We start from the raw sequence: 27995 nt of genomic DNA on the forward strand, positions 1-27995 counted from the left end.
AAAAAAGGCACTTTTAAGTGTGGAGCAAGGTCCTGCATCACTTGTGGTGTCATTAGACAAAGTAATAGCTTTTCCAGCTTTGTAACTAGGGAAAATTTCATGGTCAACTTTTATGCCAACTGCAGAAGTGAATTTATTGTTTATTTACTTGAATGTAGCATGTGCTCCCTTCAATACGTCGGACAAACGACGAGGGAACTCAGATCTAGAGTCAGGGAGCACATCAACGACACCAAGAATTATAACAAAGATTCTGCTGTGGCGAGACACTTTAATCAAGTACACTTCACTCATGAGGCCTTGATAACTGTCACAGTGATAGACAAAATAGAAGCTCCAATTAGAGGGGGGAACAAATGTAAATTATTACAGAAACGTGAGTTATATTGGATACATAAACTCAAAACTGTAACTCCCTCTGGCTTAAATAGAGAGTGGGACATGTCTTACTACTTCGAATAAGTGGCTTCCCTTAATTCTGCTTAGTTTTTATCTATTTTGATGTACAGCATTTCATGTTGGGAGTGCATATTACTTACTCTAAATGAATGGTTTTGGTATATTCAACATTTTAAGTATTACCAAGGAGTCATGCATGTACAATTTTGTATCCCAATCTGAATTATACTGTAATAGGCTTTTGATTGATGATCCATTTATCAAAATACTTTTTCATATGATTATGATTTCTTTTCTCATATGCACATATGCATGCATCAAAAGTAGCATAGCTAATACACATGCCACAGTAAGCCCTACAGTGTATTTATATTATTTCATTATTATTATCACCTATGTTGTTCTAAGAAAACTTTTTGTTAAGTTTAAATAATAGCAGTCTCACTGCTTTCAGGTATAATTCATTATTTAATGTAATTCACTTTGTATTTATTTACTTACTTATTTACGTATTAATTAATGAACTACACTATTGGGTGATTTATATCATGTTTGAACCCCTGCATATGCTCTATTCTAATGCTCTTTCCTCTTGCATTTGCATATGTCTCCCTCTCCCTCCTCTTTAGTGCATAGGTTTTTTAAGTACTGTCTTTTTAAATTGTACATAGCATACTATTGGGTATCGCCCCTTTAAAAGGAAGGGGCCATACCTTGAACACCTGTCCTATGATTAAGTGCCGTGTTTGGCACGAAACATGTTAGGAAGTTCTGTCTGCCTAGCCTGCTTGTACCTTGTTTTTAAACTGAACTAATAAATTTTGGATTTTTATTATAACCGCCAGTGCAGCTGATTACCTTTTTTCCTTTATGATTACAATTAAACCTACATCTATTACAAAATGTATTGTTTTATTTCTCAACCTTTTAATTTGTGAACAAAATAAAAACAGAAAATATATTGTTGTCTGATTTATATATATTGATAATAATAATACAAATGCCCAAACCCCAGCCTGTTCACTTACCATTTCTACTGGCGCTGTTTCTAGGGGTACTGATGTCACTGGGAGGTATGTAATGGGTCGGTCTCAGGATATACTTTATGTCTTCAAGCTTTTTTTCCATCACAGATCTGTTCTGCTTATCTGCTGTGCTGAACAGGAAAATATCTCTGGCCTGATCCCTAATATTTGTCTGATCTTGTAGGATTCTGTTTTTTACACCAGGACCACTGTCATCCAGATCATCTACCACCACAATTACTTTTTCTTTACCTACAAGGAAGATACAAAAATATCAAGATATTAAATGGTACGTGCTCCTTCTGAAACCCCCCTTGTATTATACACATTCATATTAGTAATGTGTCCCTCTGTACAACACTCAGATTTACAGGGAGAAGGGCAAGTATCTTGTATCTACCGTTATGTGACCTATGTAAAGAGAGCTTTTGCAATACAGGCAGATAAATAGACAGATAGATAGATAGATAGATAGATAGATAGATAGATAGATAGACAAACAGATGCATACATACATATACATGTAATTACAATATCATATGGATTTTTAGTGAGAATTAAATTTCCTTAGAAGAAATACAATTTTTAAACAATTTTCTAACATTTCTTGTATCTAATTTGCTTCATTCTCTTGGTATACTTTGTTGAAAAGCATATCTAGATAGGCTCAGGTGCTGGGAACTGGCTGCTAATTGGTGTCAGCACAATTATGCCTGTTGTGATTAGCTTACCTATTTGTTCAGCAAGTTCCCAGTAATGCATTGCTGCTCCTTTAAGAAAGGATACCAAGAGAATAAAGCAAAATTGATAATAGAAGTGAATTTGAAATGTGTGTTTTATCTAAATCATGAACGGAAACATTTTGTCTTTCCTGTCCCTTTAATGTAAATGGTAGAATTAGTTCTTTATATTTTTATTATAAATTGATTCCTTACGTCCTATGTAATTCAGCTCACGATAGCCCCTTAGAGAAATCAGTGCAAGTCGCCCATGCGAGGACTACCATACGATTTCTCCCCATCATGGCGATTTTTAGATAATCGGCCTCTGAATCTTTTAAAACTACTAATGAAATGTAAAATATATTCATCCCCAAGCATTACACTAGATAATACACACGTGCCCCCTCCTGAGCCTCAGTATACACTCATAGGCTGGAGCTAGGTTGCAACAAAAGACATGAACAGAAAGAAGCACATTTACAAATAGTAGAAATAAATTGGAAAAGGTTTTGAAACAAATTGTATGCTCTCTCTAAATCATGAACGTTTAAAGGGACACTCAAGTCAAAATAAACATTTTATGAGTCAGATTGAGCAGCAGTTTTAAGACACTGACGCCTAGATTTAGAGTTTTGCGGCCAAAGGGGTGCGTTAGCTACACGTGCTTTTTTTCCCCCGCACCTTTTAAATACCGCTGGTATTTAGAGTTCACAGAATGGCTGGGTTTTCAGTGCGTTAGGCTCCAAAAAGGGAGCGTAGAGCATAATTTAACGCCACTGCAACTCTCGATACCAGCTGTGCTTACGGACGCGGCCAGCTTCAAAAACGTGCTTGTGCACGATTCCCCCATAGAAAACAATGGGGCTGTTTGAGCTGAAAAAAAACCTAACACCTGCAAAAAAGCCGCGTTCAGCTCCTAACGCAGCCCCATTGTTTCCTATGGGGAAACACTTCCTACGTCTGCACCTAACACTCTAACATGTACCCCGAGTCTAAACACCCCTAACCTTACACTTATTAACCCCTAATCTGCAGACCCCGCTATCGCTGACCCCTGCATATTATTTTTAACTCCTAATCTTCCGCTCCGTACAGCGCCGCCACCTACATTATCCCTATGTACCCCTAATCTGCTGCCCCTAACACCGCCGACCCCTATATTATATTTATTAACCCCTAATCTGCCGCCCCCAACGTCGCCGCTACCTACCTACACTTATTAACCCCTAATCTGCCGACCGCATCTCACCGCTACTATAATAAAGTTATTAACCCCTAATCCGCCTCACTCCCGCCTCACTAACCCTATAATAAATAGTATTAACCCCTAATCTGCCCTCCCTAACATCGCCGACACCTAACCAATTATTAACCCCTAATCTGCCGACCGGAGCTCGCCGCTACTATAATAAATGTATTAACCCCTAAAGCTAAGTCTAACCCTAACCCTAACACCCCCCTAAGTTAAATATAATTTAAATCTAACGAAATAAATTAACTCTTATTAAATGAATTATTCCTATTTAAAGCTAAATACTTACCTGTAAAATAAACCCTAATATAGCTACAATATAAATTATAATTATATTGTAGCTATTTTAGGATTTATATTTACTTTACAGGCAACTTTGTAATTATTTTAACCAGGTACAATAGCTATTAAATAGTTAATAACTATTTAATAGCTAAAATAGTTAAAATAATAACAAAATTACCTGTAAAATAAATCCTAACCTAAGTTACAATTAAACCTAACACTACACTATCAATAAATTAATTAAATAAAATACCTACACTTATGTACAATTAAACCTAACACTACACTATCAATAAATTAATTAAATACAAAACCTACAAATAACTACAATTAAATAAACTAACTAAAGTACAAAAAATAAAAAAGAACTAAGTTACAAAAAATAAAAAAATATTTACAAACATTAGAAAAATATAACAACAATTTTAAATTAATTACACCTACTCTAAGCCCCCTAATAAAATAACAAAGCCCCCCAAAATAAAAAAATGCCCTACCCTATTCTAAAATTAAAAAAGTTCAAAGCTCTTTTACCTTACCAGCCCTGAAAAGGGCCCTTTGTGGGGCATGCCCCAAAGAATTCAGCTCTTTTGCCTGTAAAAAAAAAACATACAATACCCCCCCCCAACATTACAACCCACCACCCACATACCCCTAATCTAACCTAAACCCCCCCTTAAATAAACCTAACACTAAGCCCCTGAAGATCTTCCTACCTTATCTTCACCATGCCAGGTTCACCGATCCGTCCTCGGAAGTCTTGATCCAAGCCTCGGAAGTGTTGATCCAAGCCCAAGCGGGGGGCTGAAGAGTGACGTCCATCCTCGGGCTGAAGTCTGGATCCAAGCGGCGGCTGAAGAAATCCATCATCGGGCTGAAGTCGGAAGTCCATCATAGGGATGAAGTCATCTATCAAGCAGCATCTTCAATCTTCTTTCTTCCGGAGCAGAGCCATCTTCTTCCCAGCTGACGCGGATCCATCCTCTTCTAACGACGCCTACTAGCCGAATGACGGTTCCTTTAAATGATGTCATCCAAGATGGCGTCCGTCGAATTCCGATTGGCAGATAGGATTCTATCAGCCAATCGGAATTAAGGTAGGAAAATTCTGATTGGCTGATGGAATCAGCCAATCAGATTGAGCTCGCATTCTATTGGCTGATCGGAACAGCCAATAGAATGCGAGCTCAATCTGATTGGCTGATCGGATCAGCCAATCGGATTGAACTTGAATCTGATTGGCTGATTCCATCAGCCAATCAGAATTTTCCTACCTTAATTCCGATTGGCTGATAGAATCCTATCAGCCAATCGGAATTCGACGGACGCCATCTTGGATGACGTAATTTAAAGGAACCGTCATTCGGCTAGTAGGCGTCGTTAGAAGAGGATGGATCCGCGTCGGCTGGGAAGAAGATGGCTCCGCTCCGCTCCGGAAGAAAGAAGATTGAAGATGCTGCTTGATAGAAGACTTCATCCCGATGATGGACTTCCGACTTCAGCCCGATGATGGATTTCTTCAGCCGCCGCTTGGATCCAGACTTCAGCCCGAGGATGGACATCACTCTTCAGCCCCACGCTTGGGCTTGGATCAACACTTCCGAGGCTTGGATGAAGACTTCGGAGGACGGATCGGTGAACCTGGTATGGTGAAGATAAGGTAGGAAGATCTTCAGGGGCTTAGTGTTAGGTTTATTTAAGGGGGGTTTGGGTTAGATTAGGGGTATGTGGGTGGTTGGTTTTAATGTTGGGGGGGGGTTGTATTTTTCTTTTACAGGCAAAAGAGCTGAATTCTTTGGGGCATGCCCAACAAAGGGCCCTTTTAAGGGCTGGTAAGGTAAAAGAGCTTTGAACTTTTTTAATTTAGAATAGGGTAGGGCATTTTTTTTATTTTGGGGGGCTTTGTTATTTTATTAGGGGGCTTAGAGTAGGTGTAATTAGTTTAAAATTGTTGTTATATTTTTATAATGTTTGTAAATATTTTTTTTATTTTTTGTAACAGTTCTTTTTTATTTTTTGTACTTTAGTTAGTTTATTTCATTGTATTTATTTGTAGATATTGTATTTAATTAATTTATTGATAGTGTAGTGTTAGGTTTAATTGTAGATAATTGTAGGTATTTTATTTAATTAATTTATTGATAGTGTAGTGTTAGGTTTAATTGTAACTTAGGTTAGGATTTATTTTACAGGTAATTTTGTACTTATTTTAACTATTTTAGCTATTAAATAGTTCTTAACTATTTAATAGCTATTGTAACTGGTTAAAATAAATACAAAGTTGCCTGTAAAATAAATATTAATCCTAAAATAGCTATAATATAATTATAATTTATATTGTAGCTATATTAGGGTTTATTTTACAGGTAAGTATTTAGATTTAAATAGGAATAATTTATTTAATAACAGTTAATTTATTTTGTTAGAATAAAATTATATTTAACTTAGGGGGGTGTTAGGGTTAGGGTTAGACTTAGCTTTAGGGGTTAAAAAATTTATTAGAGTAGCGGTGAGCTCCGATCGGCAGATTAGGGGTTAATACTTGAAGTTAGGTGTCGGCGATGTTAGGGAGGGCAGATTAGGGGTTAATACTATTTATTATAGGGTTATTGAGGCGGGAGTGAGGCGGCTTAGGGGTTAATAACTTTATTATAGTAGCGGTGCGGTCCGCTCGGCAGATTAGGGGTTAATAAGTGTAGGCAGGTGGAGGCGACGTTGAGGGGGGGCAGATTAGGGGTTAATAAATATAATATAGGGGTCGGCGGTGTTAGGGGCAGCAGATTAGGGGTTCATAGGGATAATGTAGGTGGCAGCGGTGTGCGGTTGGCAGATTAGGGGATAAAAAATTTTAATAGAGTGGCGGCGATGTGGGGGGACCTCGGTTTAGGGGTACATAGGTAGTTTATGGGTGTTAGTGTACTTTAGACCACAGTAGTTAAGAGCTTTATGAACCGGCGTTAGCCCAGAAAGCTCTTAACTACTGACTTTTTTCTGCGGCTGGAGTTTTGTCGTTAGATTTCTAACTCTCACTTCAGCCACGACTCTAAATACCGGCGTTAGAAAGATCCCATTGAAAAGATAGGATACGCAAATGGCGTAGGGGGATCTGCGGTATGGAAAAGTCACGGCTGGAAAGTGAGCGTTAGACCCTTTCCTGGCTGACTCCAAATACCGGCGGTAGCCCAAAACCAGCATTAGGAGCCTCTAACGCTGGTTTTGACGGCTACCGCCCAACAATAAATCTAGCTGTTTGCTTCCATTATCACATTTTGCTCAGTCTTTTTATATGCACACTTTCTGGGGAGCAAAATCCTACTGAGCATGTGCACAAGCTCACAGGGTATACATATGGGTATACATATACTAGTCTGTGATTGGCTGGTGTCTGTCACATGATACAAGGGGCCGGGAAATAGGAGAGTATCTACTGCTTATTTGAAATTCAGAGTAAGGGGTCTATTTAGCAAGCTCCGAGCCTTCAGGTTCACCAGAAACACAAATTATGAAGCAGCAGTCTAAAGAGCGCTGCTCGATAACCTGTCAGCCTGGTCTGAGGCGGCGGATAGAAATCAACTCGATCGAAGGGGGCGGTATTGCACCAGCAGTTCACAATAACTGCTGGTGCAATGATAAATGCCGACAGCGTATGTTATCAGCATTTATTGATGTGCAGCGGACATGGTTCGCTATAGCAGATCATGTCCATCCGCACATTAAGAAATAGGGGCCAAAGTGCTATTGTATTGTCTTTTTATTATGCACTTGTTAATTATGCAATTCTACTGTACTGAGTGATCCTTTCATTTTAATCTTCAAATCCCTTTAATATTTCCTGTATATTTAGTTAGCATCTCAGTACATAAAGGGTATAGGCATTGAGGACAGACTTAGCATCTCAGTACATAAAGGGTATAGGCATTGAGGACAGACTTAGCATCTCAGTACATAAAGGGTATAGGCATTGAGGACAGACTTAGCATCTCAGTACATAAAGGGTATAGGCATTGAGGACAGAGTTAGCATCTCAGTACATAAAGAGTATAGGCATTGAGGACAGACTTAGCATCTCAGTACATAAAGAGCATAGGCATTGAGGACAGAGTTAGCATCTCAATACATAAAGGATATAGGCATTGAGGACAGACTTAGCATCTCAGTACATAAAGAGCATAGGCATTGAGGACAGACTTAGCATCTCAGTACATAAAGGGTATAGGCATTGAGGACAGAGTTAGCATCTCAGTACATAAAGAGTATAGGCATTGAGGACAGACTTAGCATCTCAGTACATAAAGAGCATAGGCATTGAGGACAGAGTTAGCATCTCAGTACATAAAGGATATAGGCATTGAGGACAGACTTAGCATCTCAGTACATAAAGGGTATAGGCATTGAGAACAGACTTAGCATCTCAGTACATAAAGGGTATAGGCATTGAGGACAGACTTAGCATATCAGTACATAAAGGGTATAGGCATTGAGGACAGACTTAGCATCTCAGTACATAAAGGGTATAGGCATTGAGGACAGACTTAGCATCTCAGTACATAAAGGGTATAGGCATTGAGGACAGACTTAGCATCTCAGTACATAAAGAGCATAGGCATTGAGGACAGACTTAGCATCTCAGTACATAAAGGGTATAGGCATTGAGGACAGAGTTAGCATCTCAGTACATAAAGAGTATAGGCATTGAGGACAGACTTAGCATCTCAGTACATAAAGAGTATAGGCATTGAGGACAGACTTAGCATCTCAGTACATAAAGGGTATAGGCATTGAGGACAGACTTAGCATCTCAGTACATAAAGGGTATAGGCATTGAGGACAGACCTAGCATCTCAGTACATAAAGTGTATAGGCATTGAGGACAGACCTAGCATCTCAGTACATAAAGGGTATAGGCATTGAGGACAGACTTAGCATCTCAATACATAAAGAGTATAGGCATTGAGGACAGACCTAGCATCTCAGTACATAAAGGGTATAGGCATTGAGGACAGAGTTAGCATCTCAGTACATAAAGAGTATAGGCATTGAGGACAGAGTTAGCATCTAAGTACATAAAGGGTATAGGCATTGAGGACAGAGTTAGCATCTCAGTACATAAAGAGTATAGGAATTGAGGACAGACTTAGCATCTCAGTACATAAAGAGTATAGGCATTGAGGACAGAGTTAGCATCTCAGTACATAAAGGGTATAGGCATTGAGGACAGAGTTAGCATCTCAGTACATAAAGAGTATAGGCATTGAGGACAGACCTAGCATCTCAGTACATAAAGAGTATAGGCATTGAGGACAGAGTTAGCATCTCAGTACATAAAGGGTATAGGCATTGAGGACAGAGTTAGCATCTCAGTACATAAAGGGTATAGGCATTGAGGACAGAGTTAGCATCTCAGTACATAAAGAGTATAGGCATTGAGGACAGAGTTAGCATCTCAGTACATAAAGGGTATAGGCATTGAGGACAGAGTTAGCATCTCAGTACATAAAGAGTATAGGCATTGAGGACAGACTTAGCATCTCAGTACATAAAGAGTATAGGCATTGAGGACAGACTTAGCATCTTAGTACATAAAGAGTATAGGCATTGAGGACAGACTTAGCATCTCAGTACATAAATTGTATAGGCATTGAGGACAGAGTTAGCATCTCAGTACATAAAGAGTATAGGCATTGAGGACAGAGTTAGCATCTCAGTACATAAAGGGTATAGGCATTGAGGACAGACTTAGCATCTCAGTACATAAAGAGTATAGGCATTGAGGACAGAGGTAGCATCTCAGTACATAAAGAGTATAGGCATTGAGGACGGACTTAGCATCTCAGTACATAAAGAGTATAGGCATTGAGGACAGACTTAGCATCTCAGTACATAAAGGGTATAGGCATTGAGGACAGAGTTAGCATCTCAGTACATAAAGGGTATAGGCATTGAGGACAGAGTTAGCATCTCAGTACATAAAGGGTATAGGCATTGAGGACAGACTTAGCATCTCAGTACATAAATGGTATAGGCATTGAGGACAGAGTTAGCATCTCAGTACATAAAGAGTATAGGCATTGAGGACAGAGTTAGCATCTCAGTACATAAAGATATAGGCATTGAGGACAGACTTAGCATCTCAGTACATAAAGAGTATAGGCATTGAGGACAGAGTTAGCATCTCAGTACATAAAGAGTATAGGCATTGAGGACGGACTTAGCATCTCAGTACATAAAGAGTATAGGCATTGAGGACAGACTTAGCATCTCAGTACATAAAGAGTATAGGCATTGAGGACAGAGTTAGCATCTCAGTACATAAAGAGTATAGGCATTGAGGACAGACTTAGCATCTCAGTACATAAAGAGTATAGGCATTGAGGACAGAGTTAGCATCTCAGTACATAAAGAGTATAGGCATTGAGGACAGACTTAGCATCTCAGTACATAAAGAGTATAGGCATTGAGGACAGACTTAGCATCTCAGTACATAAAGGGTATAGGCATTGAGGACAGACTTAGCATCTCAGTACATAAAGGGTATAGGCATTGAGGACAGACCTAGCATCTCAGTACATAAAGGGTATAGGCATTGAGGACAGACCTAGCATCTCAGTACATAAAGGGTATAGGCATTGAGGACAGACTTAGCATCTCAATACATAAAGAGTATAGGCATTGAGGACAGACCTAGCATCTCAGTACATAAAGGGTATAGGCATTGAGGACAGAGTTAGCATCTCAGTACATAAAGAGTATAGGCATTGAGGACAGAGTTAGCATCTAAGTACATAAAGGGTATAGGCATTGAGGACAGACTTAGCATCTCAGTACATAAAGGGTATAGGCATTGAGGACAGAGTTAGCATCTCAGTACATAAAGGGTATAGGCATTGAGGACAGAGTTAGCATCTCAGTACATAAAGGGTATAGGCATTGAGGACAGAGTTAGCATCTCAGTACATAAATGGTATAGGCATTGAGGACAGAGTTAGCATCTCAGTACATAAAGAGTATAGGCATTGAGGACAGAGTTAGCATCTCAGTACATAAAGGGTATAGGCATTGAGGACAGACTTAGCATCTCAGTACATAAAGAGTATAGGCATTGAGGACAGAGTTAGCATCTCAGTATATAAAGAGTATAGGCATTGAGGACGGACTTAGCATCTCAGAACATAAAGAGTATAGGCATTGAGGACAGACTTAGCATCTCAGTACATAAAGAGTATAGGCATTGAGGACAGAGTTAGCATCTCAGTACATAAAGAGTAAAGGCATTGAGGACAGACTTAGCATCTCAGTACATAAAGAGTATAGGCATTGAGGACAGAGTTAGCATCTCAGTACATAAAGAGTATAGGCATTGAGGACAGACTTAGCATCTCAGTACATAAAGAGTATAGGCATTGAGGACAGACTTAGCATCTCAGTACATAAAGGGTATAGGCATTGAGGACAGACTTAGCATCTCAGTACATAAAGGGTATAGGCATTGAGGACAGACCTAGCATCTCAGTACATAAAGGGTATAGGCATTGAGGACAGACCTAGCATCTCAGTACATAAAGGGTATAGGCATTGAGGACAGACTTAGCATCTCAATACATAAAGAGTATAGGCATTGAGGAGAGACCTAGCATCTCAGTACATAAAGGGTATAGGCATTGAGGACAGAGTTAGCATCTCAGTACATAAAGAGTATAGGCATTGAGGACAGAGTTAGCATCTAAGTACATAAAGGGTATAGGCATTGAGGACAGAGTTAGCATCTCAGTACATAAAGAGTATAGGAATTGAGGACAGACTTAGCATCTCAGTACATAAAGAGTATAGGCATTGAGGACAGAGTTAGCATCTCAGTACATAAAGGGTATAGGCATTGAGGACAGAGTTAGCATCTCAGTACATAAAGAGTATAGGCATTGAGGACAGACCTAGCATCTCAGTACATAAAGAGTATATGCATTGAGGACAGAGTTAGCATCTCAGTACATAAAGGGTATAGGCATTGAGGACAGATTTAGCATCTCAGTACATAAAGGGTATAGGCATTGAGGACAGAGTTAGCATCTCAGTACATAAAGAGTATAGGCATTGAGGACAGAGTTAGCATCTCAGTACATAAAGGGTATAGGCATTGAGGACAGAGTTAGCATCTCAGTACATAAAGAGTATAGGCATTGAGGACAGACTTAGCATCTTAGTACATAAAGAGTATAGGCATTGAGGACAGACTTAGCATCTTAGTACATAAAGAGTATAGGCATTGAGGACAGACTTAGCATCTCAGTACATAAATGGTATAGGCATTGAGGACAGAGTTAGCATCTCAGTACATAAAGAGTATAGGCATTGAGGACAGAGTTAGCATCTCAGTACATAAAGGGTATAGGCATTGAGGACAGACTTAGCATCTCAGTACATAAAGAGTATAGGCATTGAGGACAGAGTTAGCATCTCAGTACATAAAGAGTATAGGCATTGAGGACGGACTTAGCATCTCAGTACATAAAGAGTATAGGCATTGAGGACAGACTTAGCATCTCAGTACATAAAGGGTATAGGCATTGAGGACAGAGTTAGCATCTCAGTACATAAAGGGTATAGGCATTGAGGACAGAGTTAGCATCTCAGTACATAAAGGGTATAGGCATTGAGGACAGAGTTAGCATCTCAGTACATAAAGAGTATAGGCATTGAGGACAGAGTTAGCATCTCAGTACATAAAGAGTATAGGCATTGAGGACAGAGTTAGCATCTCAGTACATAAAGGGTATAGGCATTGAGGACAGACCTAGCATCTCAGTACATAAAGAGTATAGGCATTGAGGACAGACTTAGCATCTCAGTACATAAAGAGTATAGGCATTGAGGACAGACTTAGCATCTCAGTACATAAAGAGTATAGGCATTGAGGACAGAGTTAGCATCTTAGTACATAAAGGCTATAGGCATTGAGGACAGAGTTAGCATCTCAGTACATAAAGAGTATAGGCATTGAGGACAGAGTTAGCATCTCAGTACATAAAGGGTATAGGCATTGAGGACAGACTTAGCATCTCAATACATAAAGAGTATAGGCATTGAGGACAGAGTTAGCATCTCAGTACATAAAGAGTATAGGCATTGAGGACAGACTTAGCATCTCAGTACATAAAGAGTATAGGCATTGAGGACAGACTTAGCATCTCAGTACATAAAGGGTATAGGCATTGAGGACAGACTTAGCATCTCAGTACATAAAGGGTATAGGCATTGAGGACAGAGTTAGCATCTCAGTACATAAAGGGTATAGGCATTGAGGACAGAGTTAGCATCTCAGTACATAAAGAGTATAGGCATTGAGGACAGAGTTAGCATCTCAGTACATAAAGAGTATAGGCATTGAGGACAGACCTAGCATCTCAGTACATAAAGAGTATAGGCATTGAGGACAGAGTTAGCATCTCAATACATAAAGGATATAGGCATTGAGGACAGACTTAGCATCTCAGTACATAAAGAGCATAGGCATTGAGGACAGACTTAGCATCTCAGTACATAAAGGGTATAGGCATTGAGGACAGAGTTAGCATCTCAGTACATAAAGAGTATAGGCATTGAGGACAGACTTAGCATCTCAGTACATAAAGAGCATAGGCATTGAGGACAGAGTTAGCATCTCAGTACATAAAGGATATAGGCATTGAGGACAGACTTAGCATCTCAGTACATAAAGGGTATAGGCATTGAGAACAGACTTAGCATCTCAGTACATAAAGGGTATAGGCATTGAGGACAGACTTAGCATATCAGTACATAAAGGGTATAGGCATTGAGGACAGACTTAGCATCTCAGTACATAAAGGGTATAGGCATTGAGGACAGACTTAGCATCTCAGTACATAAAGGGTATAGGCATTGAGGACAGACTTGGCATCTCAGTACATAAAGAGCATAGGCATTGAGGACAGACTTAGCATCTCAGTACATAAAGGGTATAGGCATTGAGGACAGAGTTAGCATCTCAGTACATAAAGAGTATAGGCATTGAGGACAGACTTAGCATCTCAGTACATAAAGAGTATAGGCATTGAGGACAGACTTAGCATCTCAGTACATAAAGGGTATAGGCATTGAGGACAGACTTAGCATCTCAGTACATAAAGGGTATAGGCATTGAGGACAGACCTAGCATCTCAGTACATAAAGTGTATAGGCATTGAGGACAGACCTAGCATCTCAGTACATAAAGGGTATAGGCATTGAGGACAGACTTAGCATCTCAATACATAAAGAGTATAGGCATTGAGGACAGACGTAGCATCTCAGTACATAAAGGGTATAGGCATTGAGGACAGAGTTAGCATCTCAGTACATAAAGAGTATAGGCATTGAGGACAGAGTTAGCATCTAAGTACATAAAGGGTATAGGCATTGAGGACAGAGTTAGCATCTCAGTACATAAAGAGTATAGGAATTGAGGACAGACTTAGCATCTCAGTACATAAAGGGTATAGGCATTGAGGACAGAGTTAGCATCTCAGTACATAAAGAGTATAGGCATTGAGGACAGAGTTAGCATCTCAGTACATAAAGGGTATAGGCATTGAGGACAGAGTTAGCATCTCAGTACATAAAGAGTATAGGCATTGAGGACAGACTTAGCATCTCAGTACATAAAGAGTATAGGCATTGAGGACAGACTTAGCATCTTAGTACATAAAGAGTATAGGCATTGAGGACAGACTTAGCATCTCAGTACATAAATGGTATAGGCATTGAGGACAGAGTTAGCATCTCAGTACATAAAGAGTATAGGCATTGAGGACAGAGTTAGCATCTCAGTACATAAAGGGTATAGGCATTGAGGACAGACTTAGCATCTCAGTACATAAAGAGTATAGGCATTGAGGACAGAGTTAGCATCTCAGTACATAAAGAGTATAGGCATTGAGGACAGACTTAGCATCTCAGTACATAAAGAGTATAGGCATTGAGGACAGACTTAGCATCTCAGTACATAAAGGGTATAGGCATTGAGGACAGAGTTAGCATCTCAGTACATAAAGGGTATAGGCATTGAGGACAGAGTTAGCATCTCAGTACATAAAGGGTATAGGCATTGAGGACAGACTTAGCATCTCAGTACATAAATGGTATAGGCATTGAGGACAGAGTTAGCATCTCAGTACATAAAGAGTATAGGCATTGAGGACAGAGTTAGCATCTCAGTACATAAAGTGTATAGGCATTGAGGACAGACTTAGCATCTCAGTACATAAAGAGTATAGGCATTGAGGACAGAGTTAGCATCTCAGTACATAAAGAGTATAGGCATTGAGGACAGGACTTAGCATCTCAGTACATAAAGAGTATAGGCATTGAGGACAGACTTAGCATCTCAGTACATAAAGAGTATAGGCATTGAGGACAGAGTTAGCATCTCAGTACATAAAGAGTATAGGCATTGAGGACAGACTTAGCATCTCAGTACATAAAGAGTATAGGCATTGAGGACAGACTTAGCATCTCAGTACATAAAGGGTATAGGCATTGAGGACAGACTTAGCATCTCAGTACATAAAGGGTATAGGCATTGAGGACAGACCTAGCATCTCAGTACATAAAGGGTATAGGCATTGAGGACAGACCTAGCATCTCAGTACATAAAGGGTATAGGCATTGAGGACAGACTTAGCATCTCAATACATAAAGAGTATAGGCATTGAGGACAGACCTAGCATCTCAGTACATAAAGGGTATAGGCATTGAGGACAGAGTTAGCATCTCAGTACATAAAGAGTATAGGCATTGAGGACAGAGTTAGCATCTAAGTACATAAAGGGTATAGGCATTGAGGACAGAGTTAGCATCTCAGTACATAAAGAGTATAGGAATTGAGGACAGACTTAGCATCTCAGTACATAAAGAGTATAGGCATTGAGGACAGAGTTAGCATCTCAGTACATAAAGGGTATAGGCATTGAGGACAGAGTTAGCATCTCAGTACATAAAGAGTATAGGCATTGAGGACAGACCTAGCATCTCAGTACATAAAGAGTATATGCATTGAGGACAGAGTTAGCATCTCAGTACATAAAGGGTATAGGCATTGAGGACAGAGTTAGCATCTCAGTACATAAAGGGTATAGGCATTGAGGACAGAGTTAGCATCTCAGTACATAAAGAGTATAGGCATTGAGGACAGAGTTAGCATCTCAGTACATAAAGGGTATAGGCATTGAGGACAGAGTTAGCATCTCAGTACATAAAGAGTATATGCATTGAGGACAGACTTAGCATCTCAGTACATAAAGAGTATAGGCATTGAGGACAGACTTAGCATCTTAGTACATAAAGAGTATAGGCATTGAGGACAGACTTAGCATCTCAGTACATAAATGGTATAGGCATTGAGGACAGAGTTAGCATCTCAGTACATAAAGAGTATAGGCATTGAGGACAGAGTTAGCATCTCAGTACATAAAGGGTATAGGCATTGAGGACAGACTTAGCATCTCAGTACATAAAGAGTATAGGCATTGAGGACAGAGTTAGCATCTCAGTACATAAAGAGTATAGGCATTGAGGACGGACTTAGCATCTCAGTACATAAAGAGTATAGGCATTGAGGACAGACTTAGCATCTCAGTACATAAAGGGTATAGGCATTGAGGACAGAGTTAGCATCTCAGTACATAAAGGGTATAGGCATTGAGGACAGAGTTAGCATCTCAGTACATAAAGGGTATAGGCATTGAGGACAGAGTTAGCATCTCAGTACATAAAGAGTATAGGCATTGAGGACAGAGTTAGCATCTCAGTACATAAAGAGTATAGGCATTGAGGACAGAGTTAGCATCTCAGTACATAAAGGGTATAGGCATTGAGGACAGACCTAGCATCTCAGTACATAAAGAGTATAGGCATTGAGGACAGACTTAGCATCTCAGTACATAAAGAGTATAGGCATTGAGGACAGACTTAGCATCTCAGTACATAAAGAGTATAGGCATTGAGGACAGAGTTAGCATCTTAGTACATAAAGGCTATAGGCATTGAGGACAGAGTTAGCATCTCAGTACATAAAGAGTATAGGCATTGAGGACAGAGTTAGCATCTCAGTACATAAAGGGTATAGGCATTGAGGACAGACTTAGCATCTCAGTACATAAAGAGTATAGGCATTGAGGACAGAGTTAGCATCTCAGTACATAAAGAGTATAGGCATTGAGGACAGACTTAGCATCTCAGTACATAAAGAGTATAGGCATTGAGGACAGACTTAGCATCTCAGTACATAAACGGTATAGGCATTGAGGACAGACTTAGCATCTCAGTACATAAAGGGTATAGGCATTGAGGACAGAGTTAGCATCTCAGTACATAAAGGGTATAGGCATTGAGGACAGAGTTAGCATCTCAGTACATAAAGAGTATAGGCATTGAGGACAGAGTTAGCATCTCAGTACATAAAGAGTATAGGCATTGAGGACAGAGTTAGCATCTCAGTACATAAAGAGTATAGGCATTGAGGACAGAGTTAGCATCTCAGTACATAAAGGGTATAGGCATTGAGGACAGACCTAGCATCTCAGTACATAAAGAGTATAGGCATTGAGGACAGACTTAGCATCTCAGTACATAAAGAGTATAGGCATTGAGGACAGACTTAGCATCTCAGTACATAAAGTGTATAGGCATTGAGGACAGAGTTAGCATCTTAGTACATAAAGGCTATAGGCATTGAGGACAGAGTTAGCATCTCAGTACATAAAGAGTATAGGCATTGAGGACAGAGTTAGCATCTCAGTACATAAAGGGTATAGGCATTGAGGACAGAGTTAGCATCTCAGTACATAAAGAGGTATAGGCATTGAGGACAGAGCTTAGCATCTCAGTACATAAAGGGGTATAGGCATTGAGGACAGACGTTAGCATCTCAGTACATAAAGGAGTATAGGCATTGAGGACAGACTTAGCATCTCAGTACATAAAGGGTATAGGCATTGAGGACAGAGTTAGCATCTCAGTACATAAAGAGTATAGGCATTGAGGACAGAGTTAGCATCTCAGTACATAAAGGGTATAGGCATTGAGGACAGAGTTAGCATCTCAGTACATAAAGGGTATAGGCATTGAGGACAGAGTTAGCATCTCAGTAGCATAAAGGAGTATAGGCATTGAGGACAGACTTAGCATCTCAGTACATAAAGGGTATAGGCATTGAGGACAGACTTAGCATCTCAGTACATAAAGGGTATAGGCATTGAGGACAGACTTAGCATCTCAGTACATAAAGGGTATAGGCATTGAGGACAGAGTTAGCATCTCAGTACATAAAGAGTATAGGCATTGAGGACAGAGTTAGCATCTCAGTACATAAAGAGTATAGGCATTGAGGACAGACTTAGCATCTCAGTACATAAAGGGTATAGGCATTGAGGACAGACTTAGCATCTCAGTACATAAAGGGTATAGGCATTGAGGACAGACTTAGCATCTCAGTACATAAAGGGTATAGGCATTGAGGACAGACCTAGCATCTCAGTACATAAAGGGTATAGGCATTGAGGACAGACTTAGCATCTCAGTACATAAAGAGTATAGGCATTGAGGACAGACCTAGCATCTCAGTACATAAAGGGTATAGGCATTGAGGACAGAGTTAGCATCTCAGTACATAAAGAGTATAGGCATTGAGGACAGAGTTAGCATCTAAGTACATAAAGGGTATAGGCATTGAGGACAGAGTTAGCATCTCAGTACATAAAGGATATAGGCATTGAGGACAGACTTAGCATCTCAGTACATAAAGAGTATAGGCATTGAGGACAGAGTTAGCATCTCAGTACATAAAGGGTATAGGCATTGAGGACAGAGTTAGCATCTCAGTACATAAAGAGTATAGGCATTGAGGACAGACCTAGCATCTCAGTACATAAAGAGTATAGGCATTGAGGACAGAGTTAGCATCTCAGTACATAAAGGGTATAGGCATTGAGGACAGAGTTAGCATCTCAGTACATAAAGGGTATAGGCTTTGAGGACAGAGTTAGCATCTCAGTACATAAAGAGTATAGGCATTGAGGACAGAGTTAGCATCTCAGTACATAAAGGGTATAGGCATTGAGGACAGAGTTAGCATCTCAGTACATAAAGAGTATAGGCATTGAGGACAGACTTAGCATCTCAGTACATATGGACAGACTTAGCATCTCAGTACATAAAGAGTATAGGCATTGAGGACAGACTTAGCATCTCAGTACATAAAGGGTTTAGGCATTGAGGACAGAGTTAGCATCTCAGTACATAAAGAGTATAGGCATTGAGGACAGAGTTAGCATCTCAGTACATAAAGGGTATAGGCATTGAGGACAGACTTAGCATCTCAGTACATAAAGAGTATAGGCATTGAGGACAGATTTAGCATCTCAGTACATAAAGAGTATAGGCATTGAGGACAGACTTAGCATCTCAGTACATAAATAGTATAGGCATTGAGGACAGACTTAGCATCTCAGTACATAAAGGGTATAGGCATTGAGGACAGAGTTAGCATCTCTGTACATAAAGGGTATAGGCATTGAGGACAGAGTTAGCATCTCAGTACATAAAGAGTATAGGCATTGAGGACAGACTTAGCATCTCAGTACATAAAGAGTATAGGCATTGAGGACAGACTTAGCATCTCAGTACATAAAGGGTATAGGCATTGAGGACAGAGTTAGCATCTCAGTACATAAAGGGTATAGGCATTGAGGACAGACTTAGCATCTCAGTACATAAAAAGTATAGGCATTGAGGAAAGAGTTAGCATCTCAGTACATAAAGGGTATAGGCATTGAGGACAGAGTTAGCATCTCAGTACATAAAGAGTATAGGCATTGAGGACAGACTTAGCATCTCAGTACATAAAGGGTATAGGCATTGAGGACAGAGTTAGCATCTAAGTACATAAAGGGTATAGGCATTGAGGACAGAGTTAGCATCTCAGTACATAAAGAGTATAGGCATTGAGGACAGACTTAGCATCTCAGTACATAAAGAGTATAGGCATTGAGGACAGAGTTAGCATCTCAGTACATAAAGGGTATAGGCATTGAGGACAGAGTTAGCATCTCAGTACATAAAGAGTATAGGCATTGAGGACAGACCTAGCATCTCAGTACATAAAGAGTATAGGCATTGAGGACAGAGTTAGCATCTCAGTACATAAAGGGTATAGGCATTGAGGACAGAGTTAGCATCTCAGTACATAAAGGGTATAGGCTTTGAGGACAGAGTTAGCATCTCAGTACATAAAGAGTATAGGCATTGAGGACAGAGTTAGCATCTCAGTACATAAAGGGTATAGGCATTGAGGACAGAGTTAGCATCTCAGTACATAAAGGGTATAGGCATTGAGGACAGAGTTAGCATCTCAGTACATAAATGGTATAGGCATTGAGGACAGACCTAGCATCTCAGTACATAAAGAGTATAGGCATTGAGGACAGACCTAGCATCTCAGTACATAAAGGGTATAGGCATTGAGGACAGAGTTAGCATCTCAGTACATAAAGAGTATAGGCATTGAGGACAGAGTTAGCATCTCAGTACATAAAGGGTATAGGCATTGAGGACAGAGTTAGCATCTCAGTACATAAAGGGTATAGGCATTGAGAACAGACTTAGCATCTCAGTACATAAAGGGTATAGGCATTGAGGACAGAGTTAGCATCTCAGTACATAAAGGGTATAGGCATTGAGGACAGAGTTAGCATCTCAGTACATAAAGAGTATAGGCATTGAGGACAGAGTTAGCATCTCAGTACATAAAGAGTATAGGCATTGAGGACAGAGTTAGCATCTCAGTACATAAAGGGTATAGGCATTGAGGACAGACTTAGCATCTCAGTACATAAAGGGTATAGACATTGAGGACAGAGTTAGCATCTCAGTACATAAAGGGTATAGGCATTGAGGACAGAGTTAGCATCTCAGTACATAAAGAGTATAGGCATTGAGGACAGAGTTAGCATCTCAGTACATAAAGAGTATAGGCATTGAGGACAGAGTTAGCATCTCAGTACATAAAGGGAATAGGCATTGAAGACAGACCTAGCATCTCAGTACATAAAGAGTATAGGCATTGAGGACAGAGTTAGCATCTTAGTACATAAAGGCTATAGGCATTGAGGACAGAGTTAGCATCTCAGTACATAAAGAGTATAGGCATTGAGGACAGAGTTAGCATCTCAGTACATAAAGGGTATAGGCATTGAGGACAGAGTTAGCATCTCAGTACATAAAGGGTATAGACATTGAGGACAGAGTTAGCATCTCAGTACATAAAGAGTATAGGCATTGAGGACAGAGTTAGCATCTCAGTACATAAAGGGTATAGGCATTGAGGGCAGAGTTAGCATCTCAGTACATAAAGAGTATAGGCATTGAGGACAGAGTTAGCATCTCAGTACATAAAGGATATAGGCATTGAGGACAGACTTAGCATCTCAGTACATAAAGGGTATAGGCATTGAGGACAGAGTTAGCATCTCAGTACATAAAGAGTATAGGCATTGAGGACAGAGTTAGCATCTCAGTACATAAAGAGTATAGGCATTGAGGACAGAGTTAGCATCTCAGTACATAAAGGGTATAGGCATTGAGGACAGAGTTAGCATCTCAGTACATAAAGGGTATAGGCATTGAGGACAGACTTAGCATCTCAGTACATAAAGGGTATAGGCATTGAGGACAGAGTTAGCATCTCAGTACATAAAGGGTATAGGCATTGAGGACAGACTTAGCATCTCAGTACATAAAGGGTATAGGCATTGAGGACAGAGTTAGCATCTCAGTACATAAAGAGTATAGGCATTGAGGACAGAGTTAGCATCTCAGTACATAAAGGGTATAGGCATTGAGGACAGAGTTAGCATCTCAGTACATAAAGGGTATAGGCATTGAGGACAGAGTTAGCATCTCAGTACATAAAGGGTATAGGCATTGAGGACAGACTTAGCATCTCAGTACATAAAGGGTATAGGCATTGAGGACAGAGTTAGCATCTCAGTACATAAAGGGTATAGGCATTGAGGACAGAGTTAGCATCTCAGTACATAAAGAGTATAGGCATTGAGGACAGAGTTAGCATCTCAGTACATAAAGGGTATAGGCATTGAGGACAGAGTTAGCATCTCAGTACATAAAGGGTATAGGCATTGAGGACAGACTTAGCATCTCAGTACATAAAGGGTATAGGCATTGAGGACAGAGTTAGCATCTCAGTACATAAAGGATATAGGCATTGAGGACAGAGTTAGCATCTCAGTACATAAAGGGTATAGGCATTGAGGACAGAGTTAGCATCTCAGTACATAAAGGGTATAGGCATTGAGGACAGAGTTAGCATCTCAGTACATAAAGGGTACAGGCATTGAGGACAGACTTAGCATCTCAGTACATAAAGAGTATAGGCATTGAGGGCAGAGTTAGCATCTCAGTACATAAAGAGTATAGGCATTGAGGACAGACCTAGCATCTCAGTGCATAAAGGGTATAGGCATTGAGGACAGACTTAGCATCTCAGTACATAAAGGGTATAGGCATTGAGGACAGAGTTAGCATCTCAGTACATAAAGGGTATAGGCATTGAGGACAGAGTTAGCATCTCAGTACATAAAGGGTATAGGCATTGAGGACAGACTTAAAACAAACTACAAGGTGTAGGTTACCAGCTCTGTGGCTACTCTCATAAGCGTCTTTTTTGACCTATTACCAGCATGTGGCACAGCCAATCAGATGCCTTACAGACTATAATTTATTGCTATTTTAACACTACGCTATATATGTACTGAAACGTTACAATACCTCATAATAAACAGCATTTAGTGACTAGTCATCATATTGTGGAAACTGTGGTAACATTGCATAAAAAGTGTATCTTCCATTTTAGCATTTATTAGGGTATGAATGGAAATCAGAATCTATTTTAACATCTGTGATGAGAGTATGAAATAGAAGCATAACATTAAATAATATAAATCCCTACAGGCTATGCGCAGCAGACTAAACATTGTCATCTATATGCTCTAATCCCTGGTTTCTCAACAGCCGCAGCACGGTACTGGGCCGTTATGGTCCTGCTGGTGGGCCGCGACCCCACATGCCCCTACGGTGCGCTCTTACAGGTGTGCCGCTCCACACATAAGGAATAACGGCCAGGCCTGTCAGAGTGCCACTGCACCTGTGTGCGCTGTGTACATGTAGCCAGTAGGTAGATCAGAGGGGTCACTTGGGTTCAGAACCACTGCTCTAATCCAGGGCTTGTCAGTTAAATCAGTACTGACAGAATCTCTAAAATAAACACTTAAGACCCCCTTCCCTTTGCACAATGCAGACAACACAAAGAGAGAACATATGTTGGGAACACAAATATAATTTAGCATCAGACATTAGATATTAAAGGATTAGTGCTACAGATGTGATACCTACCAAGTGTTTGTGACATTATGTTCAGCTCTTCATCATACAGAGAATCCGTCACATTGGTGATGTTGACTCTTCCTCTCCTCTTTGTATGATACAAAATAGCAAAATCACATTTTTTGACCTCTCCTCTCAATTTGCTGCCATTGCTATTTGATATGTACCAAGGATGGACTGAAGCGACAGACTCAAGCGATTGGGTTAGCCAGGAATATTCTTCCTTGCCAGACCTGGAAAATACCCCGACTATTGGAGACATTCTTTGTTTCTTCCAAATTACTAAAAAAAGGCAGAAATGTCATACATGTAATATGGGTTGTATCAGTAAATGTACAGTATTTATATTGCTTCAAAATGTATTGCTCTGTCTGTCTTTTTAAGTCTGTGTCTGTTTGTCCGTCTGTTATTTTGTCTGCCTCTCTAGCTTTCTGTCTGCTAGTCTGTAAATCACACATACATACACACACATACATACAGTAGATTTATACACACAAACACATACATACATTTATACACACACACATACATACATTTATATACACATACATACATACATTTATACACACATACACATACATACATTTATACACACATACATACATACATTTATACACACATACATACATACATTTATACACACATACATACATACATTTATACACACACACATACATTTATACACACATACATACATACATTTATACACACATACATACATACATTTATACACACATACATACATACATTTATACACACATACATACATACATTTATACACACATACATACATACATTTATACACACATACATACAGTAGATTTATACACACAAACACATACATACATTTATACACACATACATACATTTATACACACACACATACAGTAGATTTATACACACAAACACATACATACATTTATACACACATACATACAGTAGATTTATACACACAAACACATACATACATTTATACACACAAAAACATACATACATTTATACACACAAACACATACATACATTTATACACACATACATACAGTAGATTTATACACACAAACACATACATACATTTATACACACACACATACATACATTTATACACACATACATACAGTCGATTTATACACACAAACATACAGTCGATTTATACACACACACATACATTTATACACACATACATACAGTCGATTTATACACACAAACACATACATACATTTATACACACATACATACAGTAGATTTATACACACAAACACATACATACATTTATACACACAAACACATACATACATTTATACACACAAACACATACATACATTTATACACACAAAAACATACATAGATTTATACACAAAAACACATACATACATTTATACACACACACATACATACATTTATACACACACACATACATACATTTATACACACATACACATACATACATTTATACAAACATACATTCATTTATATACACATGCACCTACATACATTTACATACACATAAATACATTTATATACACATACACCTACATACATTTATATACACATACACACATACATACATTTATATACACATACATACATTTATACAAACATACATTCATTTATATACACATACACCTACATACATTTACATACACATACATACATTTATATACACATACACCTACATACATTTATATACACATACACACATACATACATTTATATACACATACATACATTTATACAAACATACATTCATTTATATACACATACACCTACATACATTTACATACACATACATACATTGATATACACATACACCTACATACATTTATATACACATACACACATACATACATTAATATACACATACATACATTTATACAAACATACATTCATTTATATACACATACACCTACATACATTTACATACACATACATACATTGATATACACATACACCTACATACATTTACATACACATACATACATTGATATACACATACACCTACATACATTTACATACACATACATACATTGATATACACATACACCTACATACATTTACATACACATACATACATTGATATACACATACACCTACATACATTTATATACACATACACACATACATACATTTATATACACATACACACATACATACATTTATATACACATACATACATTTACATACACATACATACATTTATATACACATACACCTACATACATTTATATACACATACACCTACATACATTTACATACACATACATACATTGATATACACATACACCTACATACATTTATATACACATACACACATACATACATTTATATACACATACATACATTTATACAAACATGCATTCATTTATATACACATACACCTACATACATTTATATACTCATACATACATTTTCGATTCTACCTCTGACGAAGAAGTATCATTAAACTTCGAAACGCGTAAGTTTATATTAAAGTGTGGTAGTGCAGTTTTACCTCCCACAAGTGTGACCGGTATCTTTAGGACGTAGTTCTCTTTGAATCAAACATTTCTTTTTTTCGTTTTATAGTATCACAATTCAGATTCGCAAGTTCTGTTAATACACAGCTCAGGACCTGTCTGCTTGTTTTTATTGTATGATAATTCAGCCTTGCAGTTTCTGTCATTATACAGCCCAGGACTTGATTGTTAGTGCACAGCATCATAGTCAAAACTGGAGCCAGAAAGAGGCTTGAGACGTTTGTGAGGTTGATACATATGTTTCTGTTTCAGTTTTTATTCATGGTTTTTATCAAGTCTTCATGAAATAAGATGTGTGTTTTTTATTGCTTGTTTTAAACAAATTGGAACGTTGGCAAAGACAAGGATATATCATTTTATACCAGGAGCTATCTATATCATATTAAGTGGAGAATTGTCTTCAACATTGGCCAGGTTTAAACACCATTCAGGTGTATGTTTATGTGTGAATGCTTACCTCATCAAGGTTTGAGGGTCTTAAATGTGAGTGCATATCGTTATCTTGTTAATACATATTTTGTCTAAACAGTATTACGCTATGTGCCTTCTCTTTTCTTTCACTACATCCTTTTGAGAATTGGAGACCAGAGGATACATAGTAGAAATACCATACTCCTGGGAGACACCAAGGCAATACACCAAAGAAGAATTTGGAAGTTTCTGGCGGACAAGTACCATACGCAAGATTCCAGAGAAAGGCATTTTTTACTCCAAGAAGGTGTTATAGACGATAACCACCCAGACCAAGGGCTAAATCAGTATCAGTCCCTATGTGAGCATACATTACCTCATAAGATTGAGGTAATTTCCGGTAAGGAGACATCTATTCACCAGTCATATCTACTTCATATTACTTCTTATTGTTTTGTATATTACATCTAAGGACTATAGTATATTAATACCTAGAGATTGGACTACTTCATTTTTTAATTAGATTTTGTTGCGCTGAATTACTTTTGATTTATCATCTTGTTTTTAATATTACTTACAGTGTTAAGGGTACATTGAATCATATGTTCATGCTGCACAATTCACCGATCTAAACATTAGAACATATTCACTTATGTGAGTTTGTTTCTTCCCCATTTGTATACGGTTATAGGCTAACAGTTGAGCGCTGGTATTACATCTTGCTTTACACTATACATACATTTACATACACATACATACATTTACATACATTTATATACACATACATACATTTACATACACATACATACATTTACATACACATACATACATTTATATACACATACATACATTTATATACACATACATACATTTATATACACATACATACATTTATATACACATACATACATTTACATACACATACATACATTTATATACACATACATACATTTACATACATTTATATACACATACATACATTTATATACACATACATACATTTACATACACATACATACATTTATATACACATACATACATTTACATACATTTATATACACATACATACATTTATATACACATACATACATTTATATACACATACATACATTTATATACACATACATACATTTACATACACATACATACATTTATATACACATACATACATTTATATACACATACATACATTTATATACACATACATACATTTATATACACATACATACATTTACATACACATACATACATTTATATACACATACATACATTTACATACACATACATACATTTACATACACATGCATACATTTATATACACATACATACATTTACATACACATACATACATTTATATACACATACATACATTTACATACACATACATACATTTACATACACATGCATACATTTACATACACATACATACATTTACATACACATGCATACATTTACATACACATACATACATTTATATACACATACATACATTTACATACACATACATACATTTATATACACATACAGTACATACATTTATGTACACATACACCTACATACATGTATACACACATACATACATTTATATACACATACATAGATTTATATACACACATGCATACATTTATACACTTACATACATTTATATACACATACATACATTTATATACCCATACATACATTTATATATACAGTACATACATACATTTATACAAACATACATACATTTATACAAACATACATTCATTTATATACATACACATACATACACACATGCATACATTTATATACATATACACACATACATACATACATTTATATACACATATATGCATTTATATACACATACATACATTTATACACATATATAAATACATTTATATACACATATACATTCATTTAAACACACATTTATACAATCCGTGCTAAACCGAGCACA

The 27995-nt window shown here is 38.0% G+C and overlaps 1 protein-coding gene across 1 annotated transcript in view; it reads right to left on the reverse strand.

Moving 5' to 3' along the window:
* Positions 1-27995, reverse strand: part of LOC128641606 (uncharacterized) — a 70548-nt gene that overhangs the window by 21779 nt on the left and 20774 nt on the right. The window contains exons 2-3 of the mRNA XM_053694144.1: positions 23142-23414; positions 1428-1676 (exon numbers count right to left, since the gene is read on the reverse strand). Of these exons, the coding sequence (XP_053550119.1) occupies positions 1428-1676; positions 23142-23394 (502 nt within the window). The 5' untranslated portion in view covers positions 23395-23414. The remainder of the gene's footprint in view (positions 1-1427; positions 1677-23141; positions 23415-27995) is intronic.

Source organism: Bombina bombina, chromosome 11 (assembly GCF_027579735.1).
Source record: "Bombina bombina isolate aBomBom1 chromosome 11, aBomBom1.pri, whole genome shotgun sequence".
NCBI classification, from domain to species: domain Eukaryota; kingdom Metazoa; phylum Chordata; class Amphibia; order Anura; family Bombinatoridae; genus Bombina; species Bombina bombina.